This window comes from Nannobrachium achirus, assembly GCF_963921795.1.
Source record: "Nannobrachium achirus genome assembly, chromosome: 10".
Lineage (NCBI taxonomy): Eukaryota > Metazoa > Chordata > Actinopteri > Myctophiformes > Myctophidae > Nannobrachium > Nannobrachium achirus.
Window position 1 is genome coordinate 34,628,069 of NC_137819.1, and position 16,759 is coordinate 34,644,827.

The 16,759-nt window shown below is 41.2% G+C and overlaps 3 protein-coding genes across 13 annotated transcripts in view; 2 read left to right on the forward strand and 1 right to left on the reverse strand.

The window, feature by feature from the left end:
• Positions 1–1,423: 1,423 nt before the first annotated feature.
• Positions 1,424–5,000, forward strand: LOC308292985 (uncharacterized protein; the record flags this gene model as incomplete). Its single annotated transcript, XM_080735411.1, has 3 exons — positions 1,424–1,918; positions 2,820–2,896; positions 4,425–5,000. The coding sequence occupies exon 3, from the start codon at positions 4,482–4,484 to the stop codon at positions 4,998–5,000; it is 519 nt and encodes a 172-aa protein (XP_080591537.1). The 5' UTR covers positions 1,424–1,918; positions 2,820–2,896; positions 4,425–4,481.
• Positions 5,001–9,290: 4,290 nt separating this feature from the next.
• ltap1 (lipid transport auxiliary protein 1) lies at positions 9,291–14,913 on the reverse strand. Its single transcript, XM_080735974.1, has 7 exons — positions 14,614–14,913; positions 14,402–14,503; positions 12,491–12,599; positions 12,338–12,394; positions 11,962–12,128; positions 10,985–11,043; positions 9,291–10,534 (listed from the first exon to the last, which is right to left on the reverse strand). The coding sequence occupies exons 1-7, from the start codon at positions 14,668–14,670 to the stop codon at positions 10,327–10,329; spliced, it is 759 nt and encodes a 252-aa protein (XP_080592100.1). The 5' UTR covers positions 14,671–14,913; the 3' UTR covers positions 9,291–10,326.
• A 636-nt stretch (positions 14,914–15,549) lies between these two features.
• ubap2l (ubiquitin associated protein 2-like) overlaps positions 15,550–16,759 on the forward strand; it is a 36,298-nt gene continuing 35,088 nt past the window's right edge. For 9 of the 11 annotated variants that reach the window (XM_080735948.1, XM_080735956.1, XM_080735955.1 and 6 more), the window contains exon 1: positions 15,582–15,748. The gene's annotated coding sequence lies outside the window, so the exon portion shown is untranslated. The other 2 variants (XM_080735951.1, XM_080735952.1) reach the window with 2 other exon arrangements.

Sequence of the window (16,759 nt, forward strand, 5' to 3'; positions counted from 1 at the left end):
ACATTGGCTGAGAAATGGTTTTTATTCCCTGATTTGACATCATTCTGATAATTAGTACTGCAAGACAGAAGACAAGCATCAGTGATTGACAGTTGAGACACGCATTGTATGTTATTATAGCTCTATGGTTATTCCAAGTGGGTCTCCCTAACAGGACACCGTAGTTCTCCAACGCGTTACGTTTTGGACGCCATTATTTCCAATGTTGTTTACCTACACGGCTCAAAGGTATGCAGTGTTAATTTCTGCCTACATAACATTATCGTAACATTTCTGAATCAAATACTAACATCTAGTCAATATGTTCAACTAATGTGTCATTTTAATATGTTGATTTTGACTTCGGAGTGGGTTGAAGAAGTGAACGCTTTATGTTTTGTATGGGAAATATTGTCCGTATGATTGGCTAGCTTGTTTTGAGTAGATCAATAATCATGGAAATATAAAGTAGTGAAGTCTGCTATATCTGCTGTCTTATTATTATGTATTTTATTTTCATACTAAATAAGGTGTGACTTCATCCATTTTCAAGTTCAACCTATTCCATAATCTTCCATAATCCTCACTAATACCAGTGATGTAAAGTAACTAAGTATATACTCAAGTACTGTACAATTTTGATTTCCAATTTTCAGTACTTTTACTTATACTCACTACATCTCATATTGCACTTTTTACTCCAATACATTTATTTTAACATTTTAGTTATTAGTTACTTTCTAGATTTTGATTATTGTACAAAACATGATTTGACCACTTCAGCCCTATATGGCCTGTACATTTCGGCCATTTAAAAATAGCCGATCTACAAGCTCACAATGCAGAAAACTTGTGAAAAGGGACATTTTGCTTAATGTGTAGTCTACTTTTTGAAATCATTACTTTTGAACTTTTATTCAATTACATTTTGAATTCCGAACATCTTGTAACATATTACATTGCAGTTTTGATACTTTTACTTAAAGGTCCGCTGTCAGCCACAAAATTATAATAGTATGATACAGTAGATCATGTGGTCTCTCTCCTGTGTGGATCCTGAAACAGTCTGAAACTGTCTCAGTGTAATCTGCCCCTCGCCCCCCAACAACAGCTGATCAGTACAGTAAGTAGTCATACAGTCAGGCTATACAGACAATTCATTTGATTGGCTTATAATTGCGCATCCCCACAATGACATAAAAATATTAACTTGTTTTTAAGATGATTCTTAAAGTGACAGTAACCCTTTAGGTGACATACCCCCTTTAAGTAAAAAAAAAAAAGACTAATACTAATGGTACCATTTCTGTCTACTTGGTCTGTGTGAGGATGGTTGTGGGCAGTTCAGAAACATTCCGGCAGGTAAAAAAAAAGAGGAAAAAAAGTATGTGTATTTCTACATTGCAGTATTGATACTTTGAGAGAGAGAGAGAGAGAGAGAGAGAGAGAGAGAGAGAGAGAGAGAGAGAGAGAGAGAGAGAGAGGCAAGAGCATTGGTTTGTATTTCAGCAAGTTAACTTTCCAGGATGAGGAAGAGTTTTATTTGCTTGGAACCCCAATCGATGATAACATTAGTAGGAATGTTTCTGAACTGACCAGAGCTCACCAATGAGAAAAGACTTAGTAAGACAGAATTATGTGAAGAGGTTAAATGTACTTTGTTACTTTTATACTGTCAGTGTTAGATTATTCTTTGTTTGCACTATCGTGATTTTCTATTTAAGTTTACTTTTCCTACTTCAGGTTATGGAGCCAGTAGCCAGTGTAGTGGACCAGCGGCGGAGAGGAAAGCTGTCAGTGTGAGCAAATGAAGTGCTACTTCAAGGCAGCCTGTACTGTACTACAAAGCAACTTCAACATACCCAGGATATATTTTCTAACCCTAATCCTAACAACCACGGTCTCGTTACGTGGTCCCACGAAGGAAGCTATCAACTAGGTAAGTCAACCCGGCAACCCAGGATTTCCCATTCTGGCGGGAAGGGCCTGTCTGCACAGTCTGGAGGTTTTTAGGGGAACTCCCCTTCAATCGGAACGCCTTTTCCAACGCCTACAGGGGAGTGCTGGTTCTATGTTACTTGACTTCCTTCATATGTATGGGATGTTGCTGCAGCACAACTTTCCCCCACTATATATAATATGTCGGGATGGATGAGCACTAAATGTGTGCTACTCGGCGGCCTGTGTATGTTTGGGAAGGGGACCGCCGGATTTGTCCACTACGTACAATTGAAACCATTTACAATTTACAATTTAGGCATTTAGCAGACGCTTTTAATCCAAAGCGACATACAATAAGCTACCTGCTTATTGTAATAATAAGCAAGACAATATGTCAGTACATCAACAGCAATATATCAAATGCACAGGAATATTAATCTAGAAAAACAATAACATAGGTAGACCACGCACCTAAGCTGTAAAAAACTTTTCTAAAACCTAAAAATGCTATCTAGCTTCATGTATGGTCATCGAGGGAAGAGGAGTGTTACAGCAGTGCTCTGGGTTTAGGTGGAGTCTGAAGAGGTGACAACCCGGAGCTGAGAAAGCCGCTAGGCGAGCGAGTGAGTGGCGTGCCCACGCCTAATCAAAAAACTCAATATAATATTTATTGTATATAACACACAATTGACATCTTGATCTGTAGACTGGGTTATTAATGTTTAAGTTGCAATGAATTATGAAAAGGCATTCCCAGAAGCCTGGAAATTCCCTAAATGTAGTGAAGAGGGGCATTCCCTAAGTACCTCCGTGTGTGTATATATTTTTTGTTCTATTTATTTTATTACATTGTGTTGCTTAGACGTGTATGATTGACAATTTTAGCCTTATTCTTTCAGCTGCAACTCCCAGTGGTATAAAACGGACTTGGGGAGCAAATAAAAATAAATCTAAAAACAAAACATAATTCAAAGTGGTAAGTAGGCATATTTGTTATTGATCTTATAAATACAGTACAATACTTGAGTCAGTCTGTTGTAAGATAATAATATTGGTATTCAAAAGCACTATCCATGCATATAGATATTCGTAGGCAGTGCTTTTATATGAGTTGATCTGTTCTCTTGAACACAAACCATTCTGGCCGCAACTAGGTGTTCAGCGTAAGTTACCATGGTGATGTCTCCATGTTAGAAGTGAACTACAGTCATAATCCTGACAACCCAGGGTTAAACTTAAAGTTGCCTCACTAACCCTAAATCGTCAAAATCTCAATAGTCCAACATCCCATTAGTCCGACTTAGGGGGTTTAGGCATAGTTTTACTGAGGTTAGGTTAGGGTTAAGGTTAGGGTTAGGATTTAGGCATAGTTTTACTGAGGTTAGGGTTAGGCATAGTTTTATTGAGGTTAAGGTTAGGGTTAGGTATCTTCGGACTAATGGGATCAATGGGACATCGGAACCACGCTACGCACCCCCAAAATCCTGCTTTGTGTACAGGCCTCAGACAGGCCTCAGCCTCCAGAATGTGTCTGGTGCTTCTTTCTCTCTGCACAACAGCCTGACAATCCGAGAAATGCATCGCATTTGTGTAGTGTGGAGAAGCTGCAGCATGTTACATAAACAATTATGGGAATCAATATGGGAGTTATATTCATATTTCATAACAGCATGTTACAGTATGCTACATAAAGAATTTCAACATTGTCCTATCCTTCTCGTAGCCTACGTTACCGATCTGAATGTCTTCATCTTCCCCAGACTTTTCATAGAAAAATACTTTTATGGTTTAAAGCTATACTGTGTAAGTTGCTCAACTAGTGGTCAGGGCTGTATAGCAAACGGCGGTCGCGTCCGCGTCTTTCGGCCGTTTTTCGCCGCGGACCGGGCCTCTCGCCACCGCGTCCGCCTGCAGCTCGCCGAGATCTATCTTTAGAGGGGTCCCTGGTTCCTGTGCGTTCAGGCATTCCGGAGAAACGTACTCCTTCACCCGAGTATGTTGTTGTTATGTTGAGGCAAGCTACTTCCTGAGAAGTCAGCAAGATGCGCCTGTGATTGGCCGGTAGTGTACCATGTGTTTATGATCGGCGATATGATTGGCCAAGTTGGCCAACGTATACACATGATGCAGATGACGTCATTTTGCCGCGAAATTCTCCCCCCCTCACGGCTCATAGAAAACATATAAAGAGAAGGCTTTAGAAGCTGAAATTAACGGAGTGGGGGTTCTAAAACTTTAGCGATTTAACACTTAAGACAATTTTAAGATTTGTTTTATAAAAAAAGTTAAATGGTATAACTAACAATTAGAAGGTCTTGAAACAACATTATAAGAATGTTTTTCATCATAGTTAGGTTGTAAAAACTCTCAACATCCCTGACCTGATGTTTTTCTTAAATCCCCTCTTTATCTCCTCTATACCACCACATTCTATGGCATTTCTTCTCGCCTCTCCATCCATACTTTACATGTCTGTCCCCCTCCTCTGTATGTCCTGTTTGCAGTGTCCTCTTGTGTGCTTCTCTCTTCCCTCCTCCAGCCAACAGAGTAGGAAAGAAACCATGACGGACAAGAAAGAACTGAAACGCAAGGCCAAGCTGGCCAAGCAGACGCAGCACTGTGAAGACATGGCCCCCACAAAGACTTTGACTGAGCAGGACTCCGGCCTCGAAGACGATGACCGCAACCAGCAGCTCTCTGTGGCCCACAAGACTGTGGCGGGGGAAAATGGGTCCTCATCTCCAACACGGTTGAGGGAGGAAATAAGGGACCAGAGGAGGGAACTGAGGAGGGAACTAAGGAGGACACAGAGGCGAGAGCTCAGGAGGGAACTGAGGAGGGGGCAGAGGAGGGAGCTTAGGAGGAAAGATAGGAGGGATCTGAGGAAGGAGGAAAGGAGGAAACGGGAGGACACAGAGGAGGAGACAGAAGAGGAAAGGGAGGGGGGAGCAGACGAGGAAACGGAAGAGGGAGCAGAGGATGAAAGCAAGAGTAGGGAGCAGGACGAGGGAGCAAGAGGGGGGAAAAGGAGAGAACGGGGGAGGGAGCAAGAGGAGGAGGGAACAGAAGGGAGAAGTTAGGGATGCACAATATATCATCTCGTCATTTTGATATTGTCCAAATTTACTTCAAAACGTGTTATAGGTATTGAACAGATTATTATTATTCCTGAGGCGATGACACATTAATTATGTGCCAACCAAGATGTGTCAGGCATATACTGTATACAGCCCAGAGCCCACAAAATGTCACAACCCAGACAGAAAACTATCATTTGAAAGGGAAATTTCGTTGTATTACACTTCTTGGGTTAATTTTCACTTTTCAATTTTTGGAAATTACCTTGTTGTGCCCAAGCGAGCTGCCATGTGAGCGAGTGTCTGCTTCAAGCAGCCTATGGCCTCGCACCTCAACAAGCACGGCTAATTCAAAATTGCACATAATGCAGGACACTTAACATAACACATGAGCCCATCCCAGACACATCTGTAAATTACTAGGAATAAAGTCCGGAAAACCACAGCCTCTGGTACTGCTACTACTGCTTCCATTGGTGTGCTGGTTCAAGCGTCGGCAGGGTCGTACAACAACTTGCCTTGACTGTTGATCTGCCTGTGTTCCAGATTTTCAGCCTCCCCCTTCTGGGAAAAAACAGCTCTTTGAAAGTGACACCAATTTGCCGTTTGCATTGACTGTTCATCTACAGTCATGGGAGGGAGGTAGCAAGACACGGTTGTTTAATACTAAACTTGATAAGCCACCTGAACATCTGACATCAAGAAATCTAGCGCTCCTCCCCACGGATAGAAGAATGCAAAAGTCTAATGTGATCATCTGAGATCATTGTGTTCTAATTTGTATCACAACTATTTTAAAACCGTCGCTTAGAAACAAAGTGTGTAGGTTCAGACCTACTAAATCAGGTCATAACGAAGAAGTGTTTTTTTTTTTTTTTTTTTTTTATCTGAATCCAGCATCAAAGACCCAAAATAGAAATGTTGTCTCTCACCATTAGTGAAAATGGTTTCAACACGTGATTCACATGATGTGAGCTTGTAGATCTATCTGTTTTTTTTTTCACAAATTGATTGATTTTATTTATTTGTGGAATTTCTTAGATTTTTTGATGTTTGAAATTTATTTTTATGTTTTTAATCTTAAAAAAGAAACGCTGAGTTACAGTATTACTGGGCTTAATATTGATGGGCATAAAAGGGATTCTATTGTATGGGAATTCCCAGATATGGGCTTAATATTGATGGGCATAAAATGGATTCTATTAGTGTGGTTGCCCTAACAGGGCATCATCTGGGTATCAGATGTAGAGGTCAAATCCATATACTGTATGGACTGGAGATCTACTGTAGGTGATGATGAGGTCAGTATGGTGATCTTCATATATGGATATCCAGGTGATGATAGTCAGCAGTCTTGATTTACAAATGAATTCTGTCTTGGCTATATGGAGCATCTATATATGGGCATTGCCAAATATGGGCTTAATATTGATGACATCAGGGATCTCCATATATGATTGCCAAAACAGGCTGTCTTGGTGGTCATATATGGAGCGTGACAGTCAACAATGTGATGTCACAACAGGTCAGCTACAGACATTGAGGCGTTACTGACTGGCTCACTGACGGACATGATCTGCCAGGTTTCAAAGTAAACTGCGACCTACAGTCGCAATAACATGTATGGTAAATCCTACAAGTGGAAAGTGGTATTGCAATATTGGTAGGTATTGGTCAATATGACCATAGAAAATGATTTAAATATTGTGCATCCCTAGGTTTAAGTGGAAGGAACAGAGGGAGCACACATACCATATTATTTTCTTACACTGTTGTTTAATTAAGGTGATTCATTCTAAAGGCCCATTCCCACTGGGCCAGATACAAAAAATATCTGACACAAATAAAAGAAATATCTGTGGCAGATATTTTTATCTGTATCTACCATCCACTTTGAATGGAAACATATCTGGAGAAAGAGATTTTTTTTATCCGTTATCTGGCCCAGTGGGATTTTTTTGGGGGGGATTTATTTAGCACTTGAGGTAACCAGGCAGCTTGACCTTTATAGCTTTCTACTTTTTTTGCTTGTGTACATGTTTCTTTGAAAAAGGAATGAAGTCTCCAATATCTAAGCTTATCTTGGTTTGTTTTTGACTTGTACTTGTGCGTATTATGTGTGTTTCAACTTTGTTACTGTTATGACACCTGAATTACCCTCTGGGGATCAATAAAGGTTTCTCTTATGCAACTCTGAATACGGTATACAGTTAATCAGAGTGAGATTGTATTATTAAAATGAAAACTAAAGTGTGTTGAAAACGACATATTAATTCACAGCATGGAGCTCATCACTGTTAGCCCAGCAGATTAATGGTTCAATCGTTCACTTTGTGATACAAGCGTGAGACTTGGTACATATACTCTTCACATCCCGCTCTCTTCAAAAATAGCGCTGGCCACTCAAAATTCCAAGATGGCGGTACCCAAAATCCAAGATGTCTGCCCACAAATGTTTTTCCTTCATAACTCGAATTGCATTCATTTTAAGACCCATAGATGTATTGAAGTTGAATATAAAGATGGGCATTGCGGATGTTTTGGTACCGAGTACATGTCTGTATCTATTATGGTTCTTGAGATACAGCATACACTCAGAGCAGATTAATGGCTAATTTCATACGAATCGTTCATTTGTAATGCAAGCATGAAATTTGGTACAAATACTCTCTAAGGGCCACTCTTATAGAAAAAGGCGCTGGCCACTCAAAATTCCAAAATGGTGACCTTTTTTTTCTAAATGGAAGCCACCTTCTCAGAGGAGATCTTGATATAATAAGAATAAGAATCGTTCACTTTGTTATACAAGGATGACATTTGGCACATTTACTCTGTAAGGGCCACTCTTATGAAAATGTGCCTTTAATCTGCTCCGACTATATGCTGTATCTCAAGAACCGTAATAGATACAGACATGTACTTGGTACCAAAACATCCGCAATATCCATCTTTACTAGCCCTTACCCGTTCAAAGATATGAGCTCCGAAATGATGTGCAGTGGGTGGGTTATGGGATGTGCACTGTGCACACAGTATATGAGGGATGGAAAGTAACTTTAACTGGTGCTTGCATGATAATATGTAGGAGCATCAATGTAAGAAATACCCGTTTCGTTTAATGGCTACAGAGATACTGTGTACCGATCTGCATGATTTTTGGACAAAATCTGTAACAGGGCCAGACAACCGACCCCCCCCCCCCTCCCGCCTGCCTGCACACACACACACACACACACACACACACAGAGCTGGTTAAACATGTTGCCTCATGCTAGATGCAGAATAGATATGCCTCAAGCTAGATGCAGAATAGATATAGGTACACCATAAAAAATGCTAATATACAGCATATGATTTGTGAAAGTGACAAACGGGCTTCACAGTTATGTCAGGTGTGTTCATATGCTTATGGTGATGCGATTTCAGATCAATTGCTCCAGCCACTGAGGAGAAACGCTGTGACAGACACTCAGACAGACAGACACTCACTCAGACATTCCGAAAATTATATGTTTGATATTCAACTTCAATACATATATGTGTCTTAAAATGAATGCAACTCGAGCACCAGCGCCTTTTTCCATAAGAGTGGCCCTTACAGAGTAAATGTGCCAAATGTCATCCTTGTATCACAAAGTGAACGATTCTTATTCTTATTATATCAAGATCTCCTCTGAAAAGGTGGCTTCCATTTTGAAAAAAAAGGTCACCATCTTGGAATTTTGAGTGGCCAGCGCCTTTTTCTATAAGAGTGGCCCTTAGAGAGTATTTGCGCTAAATTTCATGCTTGCATCAAAGTGAACGATTCTTATGAAATTTGCCATTAATCTGCTCCGACTATATGCTGTATCTCAAGAACCGTAATAGATATAGACATGTACTTGGTACCAAAACATCTGCAATATCCATCTTTATATTTAACTTCAATACATATATGGGTCTTAAAATGAATGCAACTCGAGTTATAAAGGAAAAACAAGATTTTTGGACAGACATCTTGGATTTCGGGGGCCGCCATATTGGAATTTTGCGTGGCCAGCGCTATTTTTGAAAAGAGAGGGATTTGAAGAGTATATGTACCAAGTTTCACGCTTGTATCACAAAGTGAACGATTCTGATGAAATGACCCATTAATCTGCTGGGCTATGTGGCTCCAGAAGTACCTTTATCCAAAGGTCACAACTGCCACCTAGTGTTGATATTAAAAACACTTGATGTGAATCCACAGATTTATTTCACCAGAAGTAATAATCACACATAAGAACTTGGCAATGAAATAAGTTATGTCATATAAATACTATCTTACATCTATCTATACAGTCCATGAATGAAAATGTACATTTACATCAACATTTTTGCATTAAGAAAATAAAATATGCTGCAGCTAACGGCCACTTACATGTATGTTGGTTTTACAAAAATCAGCATCGACTTCATTCACAATAACATTCTTAAGAAACAAGCTCATTAGGTCGAGGTTCCATGGAAATAAGAACAAAAGATATGTAAACTAGAAAAAGTGCTCCTGACCTAGTGAACCCTGTCCACTAGGTCAGGTAGGTTATGGTGGGTCAGCAATGTTCAAAACAGACAGATCCGTCTTGATCAGGTAACTAGAGATACTGTATGTGTACCGATTCGTGTGATGTTTGGACAAAATCTGTAGGAGTAATATAATAACAGAATCAGCCTCGTTATAACAGGCCCATGTGAAACATTTGGGGCAGTTCTGCTCTGGCATCCAGGTACTGAGCGCAGTTTCATGTCGACCGGGCCAATGGTGCCGGAGATGAGCAGATGGACGGACACAAACGGACAGACAGGGTGCAAAACAGTCTTGGCCGCGAGTTCCGTTTGGTGGAGACAATTACATATTGCATACTAGGGCTACAAAGATATTGACCATAGAATTGTAGTTTCAAGACGTTTTAAATGGCTTTTGCAACAAACTGTATTTTTCTTTAAAGGGGAACAGGAAAGATCTTTGATCTCAAGTGACTACTGCCTGGTTAAAAACAGAGGAAGGAATAGCCTTTTAAACAGTCATAATAATTCTCCACTGTTAAAGTTAATTTGAAGGCTAGGGGGTTTGTACAGAAGAATACATTGATTGGAACCCCTTTATATCTTGTGAAAAAGAAAACTGGCATGCTGCTCACATGTTTGAAATCAGTCCTTCACATTGTCTTACAAATGTGGAAATTACAGCATCGCTTGCCTTAGAAGTTACAGTAATTATGCTTTGATTCATCTCGTCATACTGGACAATTGCACAAAATCGGGTCTCATAGGAAGTTCAGTCAAGTCAGTCAGTCCAAATCTCAGTCTTTCACAGAGTACTCTCCAGTGTGTTGTAGTTGTCTTTAAAGCTCTTGAGTTCCAGAAAATGTTTTGGTCTTTTGCTGCGCTGGCCAGTGGAGGGCAGATAGGTGACCTGGATGGTGGAAGGGGTGCTGCAGACAGGAGAACCCGTCAGGTCCTTGGCTGCAGACTGGTGATGTTGGTCTAGACTTGTGCTGCTGGAGTAGGCCTTCACCCTGAGGATGGACACCGAAGGGGGATTATGTAATGATTATTATTATTAGTAGGAATCAGAACACACTATTGTCAGCTAATGTTTCCTAGCCTGGCATGGCCAGACTAATATCACTGCGTAGATATTAGTCTGGAATATCTGTGTAGAACCTGCATTTCCAAGGGGCGGATTAAAATAAATGCCTAAAAAAAACACCCCATATTTGCATACCGGGCTCTGATTGGTGCCCCACAAATTCAGGGGCAGGGAATGACAACCACAACCAAATCTGCGAGGTTAGATTTGTCTGGTTTCCAGGCTAAATGTTTCCCCCAGAAAATGGATGCTGGGGTTCAAGTGGTTAAATATAATACAACAATAGTCATAGTTGTAGACATTATATAGTAGTAGCTAGCAGTAGTAATGTACAGTATACTCAGAACATTAAGCATCTTGGCCACACAACACTTACACATCAGCTAGTTCATTGAGAGCCATCTGGTATTTCAGGAACTCGGCTTCCCCAAAAACCTGAAACAAACACACACACACACACACACACACACACACACACACACACACACACACACACACACACACACACACACACACACACACACACACACACACACACAGGAAATTGACCTCTGACGCTTCTGTATCTATACTATAATTTTGCGAATGTCTGAGTGAGTGAGTGAGTGTCTGTCTGTCTGTCTGAGTGAGTGAGTGAGTGAGTGTCTGTCTGTCTGTCTGTCTGTCTGAAACAGCGTTTCTCCTCAGTGGCTGGAGCAATTGATCTGAAATCGCATCACCATCAGCATATGAACACACCTGACATAACTGTGAAGCCCGTTTGTCACTTTCACAAATCATATACTGTATATTCGCATTTTTAGGGTGTATCTATATTAGCCTACAGTACCTTTTGTGACCACACATGTTAAGGGAGGGGCGCTGTTGTTCAGGCCATGCACAATCACACACAAACCCACACACACACACACACACACGGGGGGGGGGGGGGGGAGTGTGTGTGTGTGCAGGCGGGCAGGCGGGCGGGCGGGGGGGGGTTCTGGCCCTGTTACAGATGTTGTCCAAAAATCATGCAGATCGGTACACAGTATCTCTGTAGCTGTTAAATGGAACGGGTATTTCTTACATTGATGCTCCTACATATTAGCATGCAAGCACCAGTTAAAATTACTTTCCATCCCTCATATACTGTGTGCACAGTGCACATCCCATAACCCACACACTGCACATCATTTCGGAGCTCATATCTTTGAACGGGTAAGGGCTAGTTCTGTATAATTTGAAGGATGCATTGTGTCATTGTATCATTCATTCACATTTTGTGCCTAGCTGGCTCCAAAACAATATTTCTCATCTGGAACAATCAAGTGTTCAATTTTATCTTGAACACACATATGGTGACTTGTTACACACCCCAGTCCCATGGCGAGCGCTGTCATAGCCCTCCAGCAAGCTGTCAATGAGTGCACTGCGGCTGCTCTTAATCAGAGAATGGGAGTTCCGAAGCTCTAGCAGCCAATTCCGAAAGCTTCGTCCAGTGAAAGCATTGGGACTCCGGCTGACCTCCTGCAGTGGAATTCCTAAAATAGAAAATGGGTAATGGATACGGTGGAGAAGAAGTGTGAGAAATAAGATAAATTAAACATTGGTTGCTCTACACTACAGTCTGCATGCATTCATTGTTTTAAATAAGATGATGAGAATGACTATCATGGAGAATAAGTGTATGATTATCATATGTGGTTGATTGCTGAGGAAAGAAATGCAGACATCAAGATACATCTCTCACCTGAGTCACGAATAGCATCCAATGCCTTCATTCTGTACAGGTAGTTATAACAGCAGCCTGTGGATTATAGACATGTTTTTATTTTGAGCCATTCTTAAAGATTTCAGGGACTTGAATAGTAAATAAAAGAAGAAACTCAAATTGCGAACTCACTGATCTGTGCATCGTGTTGTATCCTGTCATCTTCTAATGATAGCAGGCGAGGTTCAAATCTGATTTCCTGCACCCTGGACAGTCTTGAATCAATCTTCTCTCTTAAACCCTGTAACCCATAAACACCATGACCCATGAAATGCCACATTAAAGACCATTAACAGACCTGTATATACATTAAAGAGGTGGTGCCATGATTCCCCCCCCCCCCCCTCTAAAACATGATTATAGGTATTATGATTATACTAGGAGGAAGATTTTTTCCAAAAAAGTATACAGAAAGAGTTAAAATTGGGTTTTTATGTGGCCACACCACCAGTTCATTAAGTATGCATGGATGGCATGGTGGGTGGTGACCCAGCTGATATAGCCACACCCCACAGTGTTGGGTGAATGGCAATTGGGGAGGAGTTGATACTGTGACACCCTTAGTATCTGTGTTTTTGCCAGACCCATGAAATGGGTAGGCCTACATAAGCAAATGTCGGTCCGGGTTTTCTATATAAAGGGTATATATGATGATGACATGATGATGACATGCCTATAAAAGGCATGATGTCATAAATGATGATGACAGACAGGGGGTCTGGCACAACCAGGTTGACCTGGTCTAGTTTAACTGACACTTTTGGCCACAAGTTGGCAGCCTCCAAGAGAAAACAAACAAATACTAAGAGAATACAGCATTTTTCCCAAAAAAAAAAAAAAACACATCAGGGGGTCTAATGAAGTACTTTCAACCTCCTAGACACATGAAAAACAGAAAAAGTACAAAACTATGGCACCACCTCTTTAACATCCATCTGTGCACTCCAGAGCTTATTTGAATAAATACAAAGTTATTACTATGTTTATACAATGTAACTAGCACATCTGCAGTGGTTTGGGAGGTTGCATCTCTCCATTCCGACATGTCTCCATTACGACATGTCTCCTTTCCGACACTAACCCTATACCTAACCCTAACCTCTATGGAAGTGTTGCCACTCCGACAATAAGAAGTCAATGTCGGAGTGGCGACATGTCGGAATGGAGAGCGCCCGCCGGTTTGGGGGGGGGGTCCTTCCTACTTCCATTGATTGTTGCGACCGAAGGTACATGCTGACTTTTTATGGTCTATGGGTTTGCTGCTCTGACATCATGCTCTGACATCAATGTGATGTTAGAGGAACCACTCTTAACAGAATGGGTTTGCTGCTGACATCACGCTCTGGCTTCACTGTGATGTCACACTAACATAATCCCTTTTATGCCCATATATGGAGTTCCCTGATGGACTTCATATATATATGTCCATATATGGAGGCCACATCAGCCACATACCACACTAACAGAATCCATATATGGCCAAGACAGCTGTGTGGCTGGTTCTACAGACAGGGATCTCCATGTATGGGCATAAAAGGGTATGATGTCAGATGTCATAGACATCATAGGACTTTCACATAACGAATAACTGAGTAAGCATGTTTGGGCTCTCACAGCATATCTCCATATACAGTACATGGATCTCCATATATGGGTACCAGGGGTCTCCATATATGGGTAACTGGTCCGATATACATAACTGGCCAGATGGCCAAGACAAGGCACGGGCGAGGTCGCTTGTCAGTTGTCGCCCTGAGGCGTCTTACTAGTTAGAGACAGTAGACCCAGGTGTCAGGTAAGACAAGTTGACAAATAGTACTAGCCTGACGTTTTATCTGATTGATTACTTTATTAGCAGTTCGCATAGGAAAAGCACAAGACAAGGTCTACTAACAGGATTTAAACGCAAGTAAGCACAATGGCTTGTTTACATTGGGGTCATTTTGTACTCAAGTTCAATGTCTTAAGGGAGAGACATAACATGTATGGACTATTACATGAGGAAGGATGTCTGATTGTCTGTGTACTGCATGGTGACGTTACCTTGGGAGCATTATGCCCGATGGGGGCATGGGGACCCCGGCGAGATCTCATTGCAAAACGCATGATCTGCCTCTTGACGAAGATGAAGAGCAGCACAAACACCTGCAAACGTACAAGGTTTATGTGGGTGGTCAACATACAGTACAACACTGGGGAAGGCGTTCAAACACTTGAATGGATAATAATATTGTTATTGTTACAGTTGAACTTACCAAACTGCCATAGGCCATGACCAGAACTACATTAACTCCAGATAATGATTCTGCCATTTTCTCTCCGATTCAGACGTTTTAGATAATAGACTCAACCCTGTACTGTATGTGATCAGGTTAATAATGTTAGCTACCGTACCTAGCTGTGCGTTTACCTAACTTTAGCCGTTTGATGAATACATTGGCAATCATGCAACTAAAACATGTACATTCCCCAGTGCAGTTATGACAATATTGCTAAATAAAAGGGGTCAGGTCAGGGATCTCATCCTACTCCTTTGCAAATAGTGCATTGTTGTCCAATTTAGATGCCTTGCCGCAGCACAAGACACCTTCGTCTCTTGATGTTATTGGTCGAATAAGGCTCAAGCTAACCTGACAGTCTCGCGAGATGGAGCAATTGTTTACGACGCTCCAGAATACCGTAATAACAGTGTACAATGCCCGGTCAAAACAACACTAAGACTGTACAGAATAACGTACGAAAAAAGTGATAATGACACGACACTTGCCTAAAATGTATATATTTATACAAAAAATGTGACCACTGACCAGGTAGTTGTATTAAATTGTTATATTACAGACATACAGTTAAAAGTAAGCTCTATATTACAGTTAAATGTAGATCTATATTGGTGTCTTGTGTTTTCTATATTTTTTCCTTACATTTTTTTACCTCGTTTTTCCAATGTCAAAAAAAGAGAGAGAGAAAGATATGTTAATTGTGCATTGATTGTGCATAACTACGTCTAAAAAAGGTTATCTATATACAGGTGTATATGTTATTGTGTTGTGTTGTATTTATGATCATGTTGTGTGTGTTTTTTTAATGCTGTATAAATATTACAATTAAAAGTATATTTGGTGTTGTGCAGTGTGCAGACAGTTTCCTTGAAGCCCCCAGTGTGTTAACCACGTGACCCAGCTATCCGTGGTGTCAGAGTGGAAAAGAAACAGGTACATTCCGAGTCTCTCAGCGTTTATTGTCTGCGCGAGTCGGTTCATTGTGTATTCTCTGGCCGTGTAGACGTGGGGGAATCGGGTGTCGCACATTCTCTCGTCTCGGAGGTCGACGACGAGACCACTCGGTCGGGTTGTTTTGCGGGATATATCTTTCGTTTGAGCCTTGTTTCTGGTCAGTATGCATCGCCTGTTATTTATTTTCATGTGAGCTTGGGCCTTGCAGGCCAGGCCGCAAGCCTCGGTGTCTGGTCTTTCTCTGAACCCTGCAGACCGGGTGCATTTGGGGATAATCATAGGAGCTGTGGTTGTTTCGTGGTGGGTGGTGTTTTACTCACAGTGCCAACGGAGTTGTAGCGTCGTCTATAAACGTTAGCATGGCTAAAGGCCCATTCCCACTGGGACAGATAACAGATATCTGGAGATATTTCTCCAGATATCTTTCCATGCAAAGTGGATGGTAGATACAGATAAAAAGAATATCTACCACAGATATTTGCCACAGATACTTTTATCTGTGGCAAATATTTTTTTTATCTGTATCTACCATCCACTTTGCATGGAAAAATATCTGGAGAAATATCTCCAGATATCTGTTATCTGTCCCAGTGGGAATGGGCCTTAACACTCGTAAGTAACCCATGATTAAGACCTGAGATCGACTGTAAAGAATGTCTTATAAATCCGAACAGAAAAACCTATCAGTGGTGCTCAAACATGTTCATGTCAAGGACCCCCCCCTAGATGAAGTATTTGGCCGCGGACCCCACCATCTCAAAGTATGTTGTTCCAGGGACCCCCAGAAGCAAAGAAGTTTGCATTAAAATAATACGTACTCAAAGATTTGCACAAATCTTTCGAAAATTGCAGATCTACAAGCTCATCGATGAGCTTGTATAGCTGCTATTTTTCAATAGCTAAAGTATAAAATAAAGGTTAAAGTGGTTAAAATGTAAAGTGACACAGATGCTTGCCAGTGGCAAGTGACCGGGCATGGCAGGGCGTTTTTTTGTAGGGTCTTTCCCCGACACCGCCAGTCGTATGTATGTGGGGTGTTTTTATGTGACGGTGAACTGAAGTGCACTGTGTGGACGGACAGACTTCGGGTTATTAGCTGGCTTGTTGGCAGGTTACTGTTGTTGACGCCACCTATAGCAGCTAACTAGCTGTGGTCCATGGCTAATAG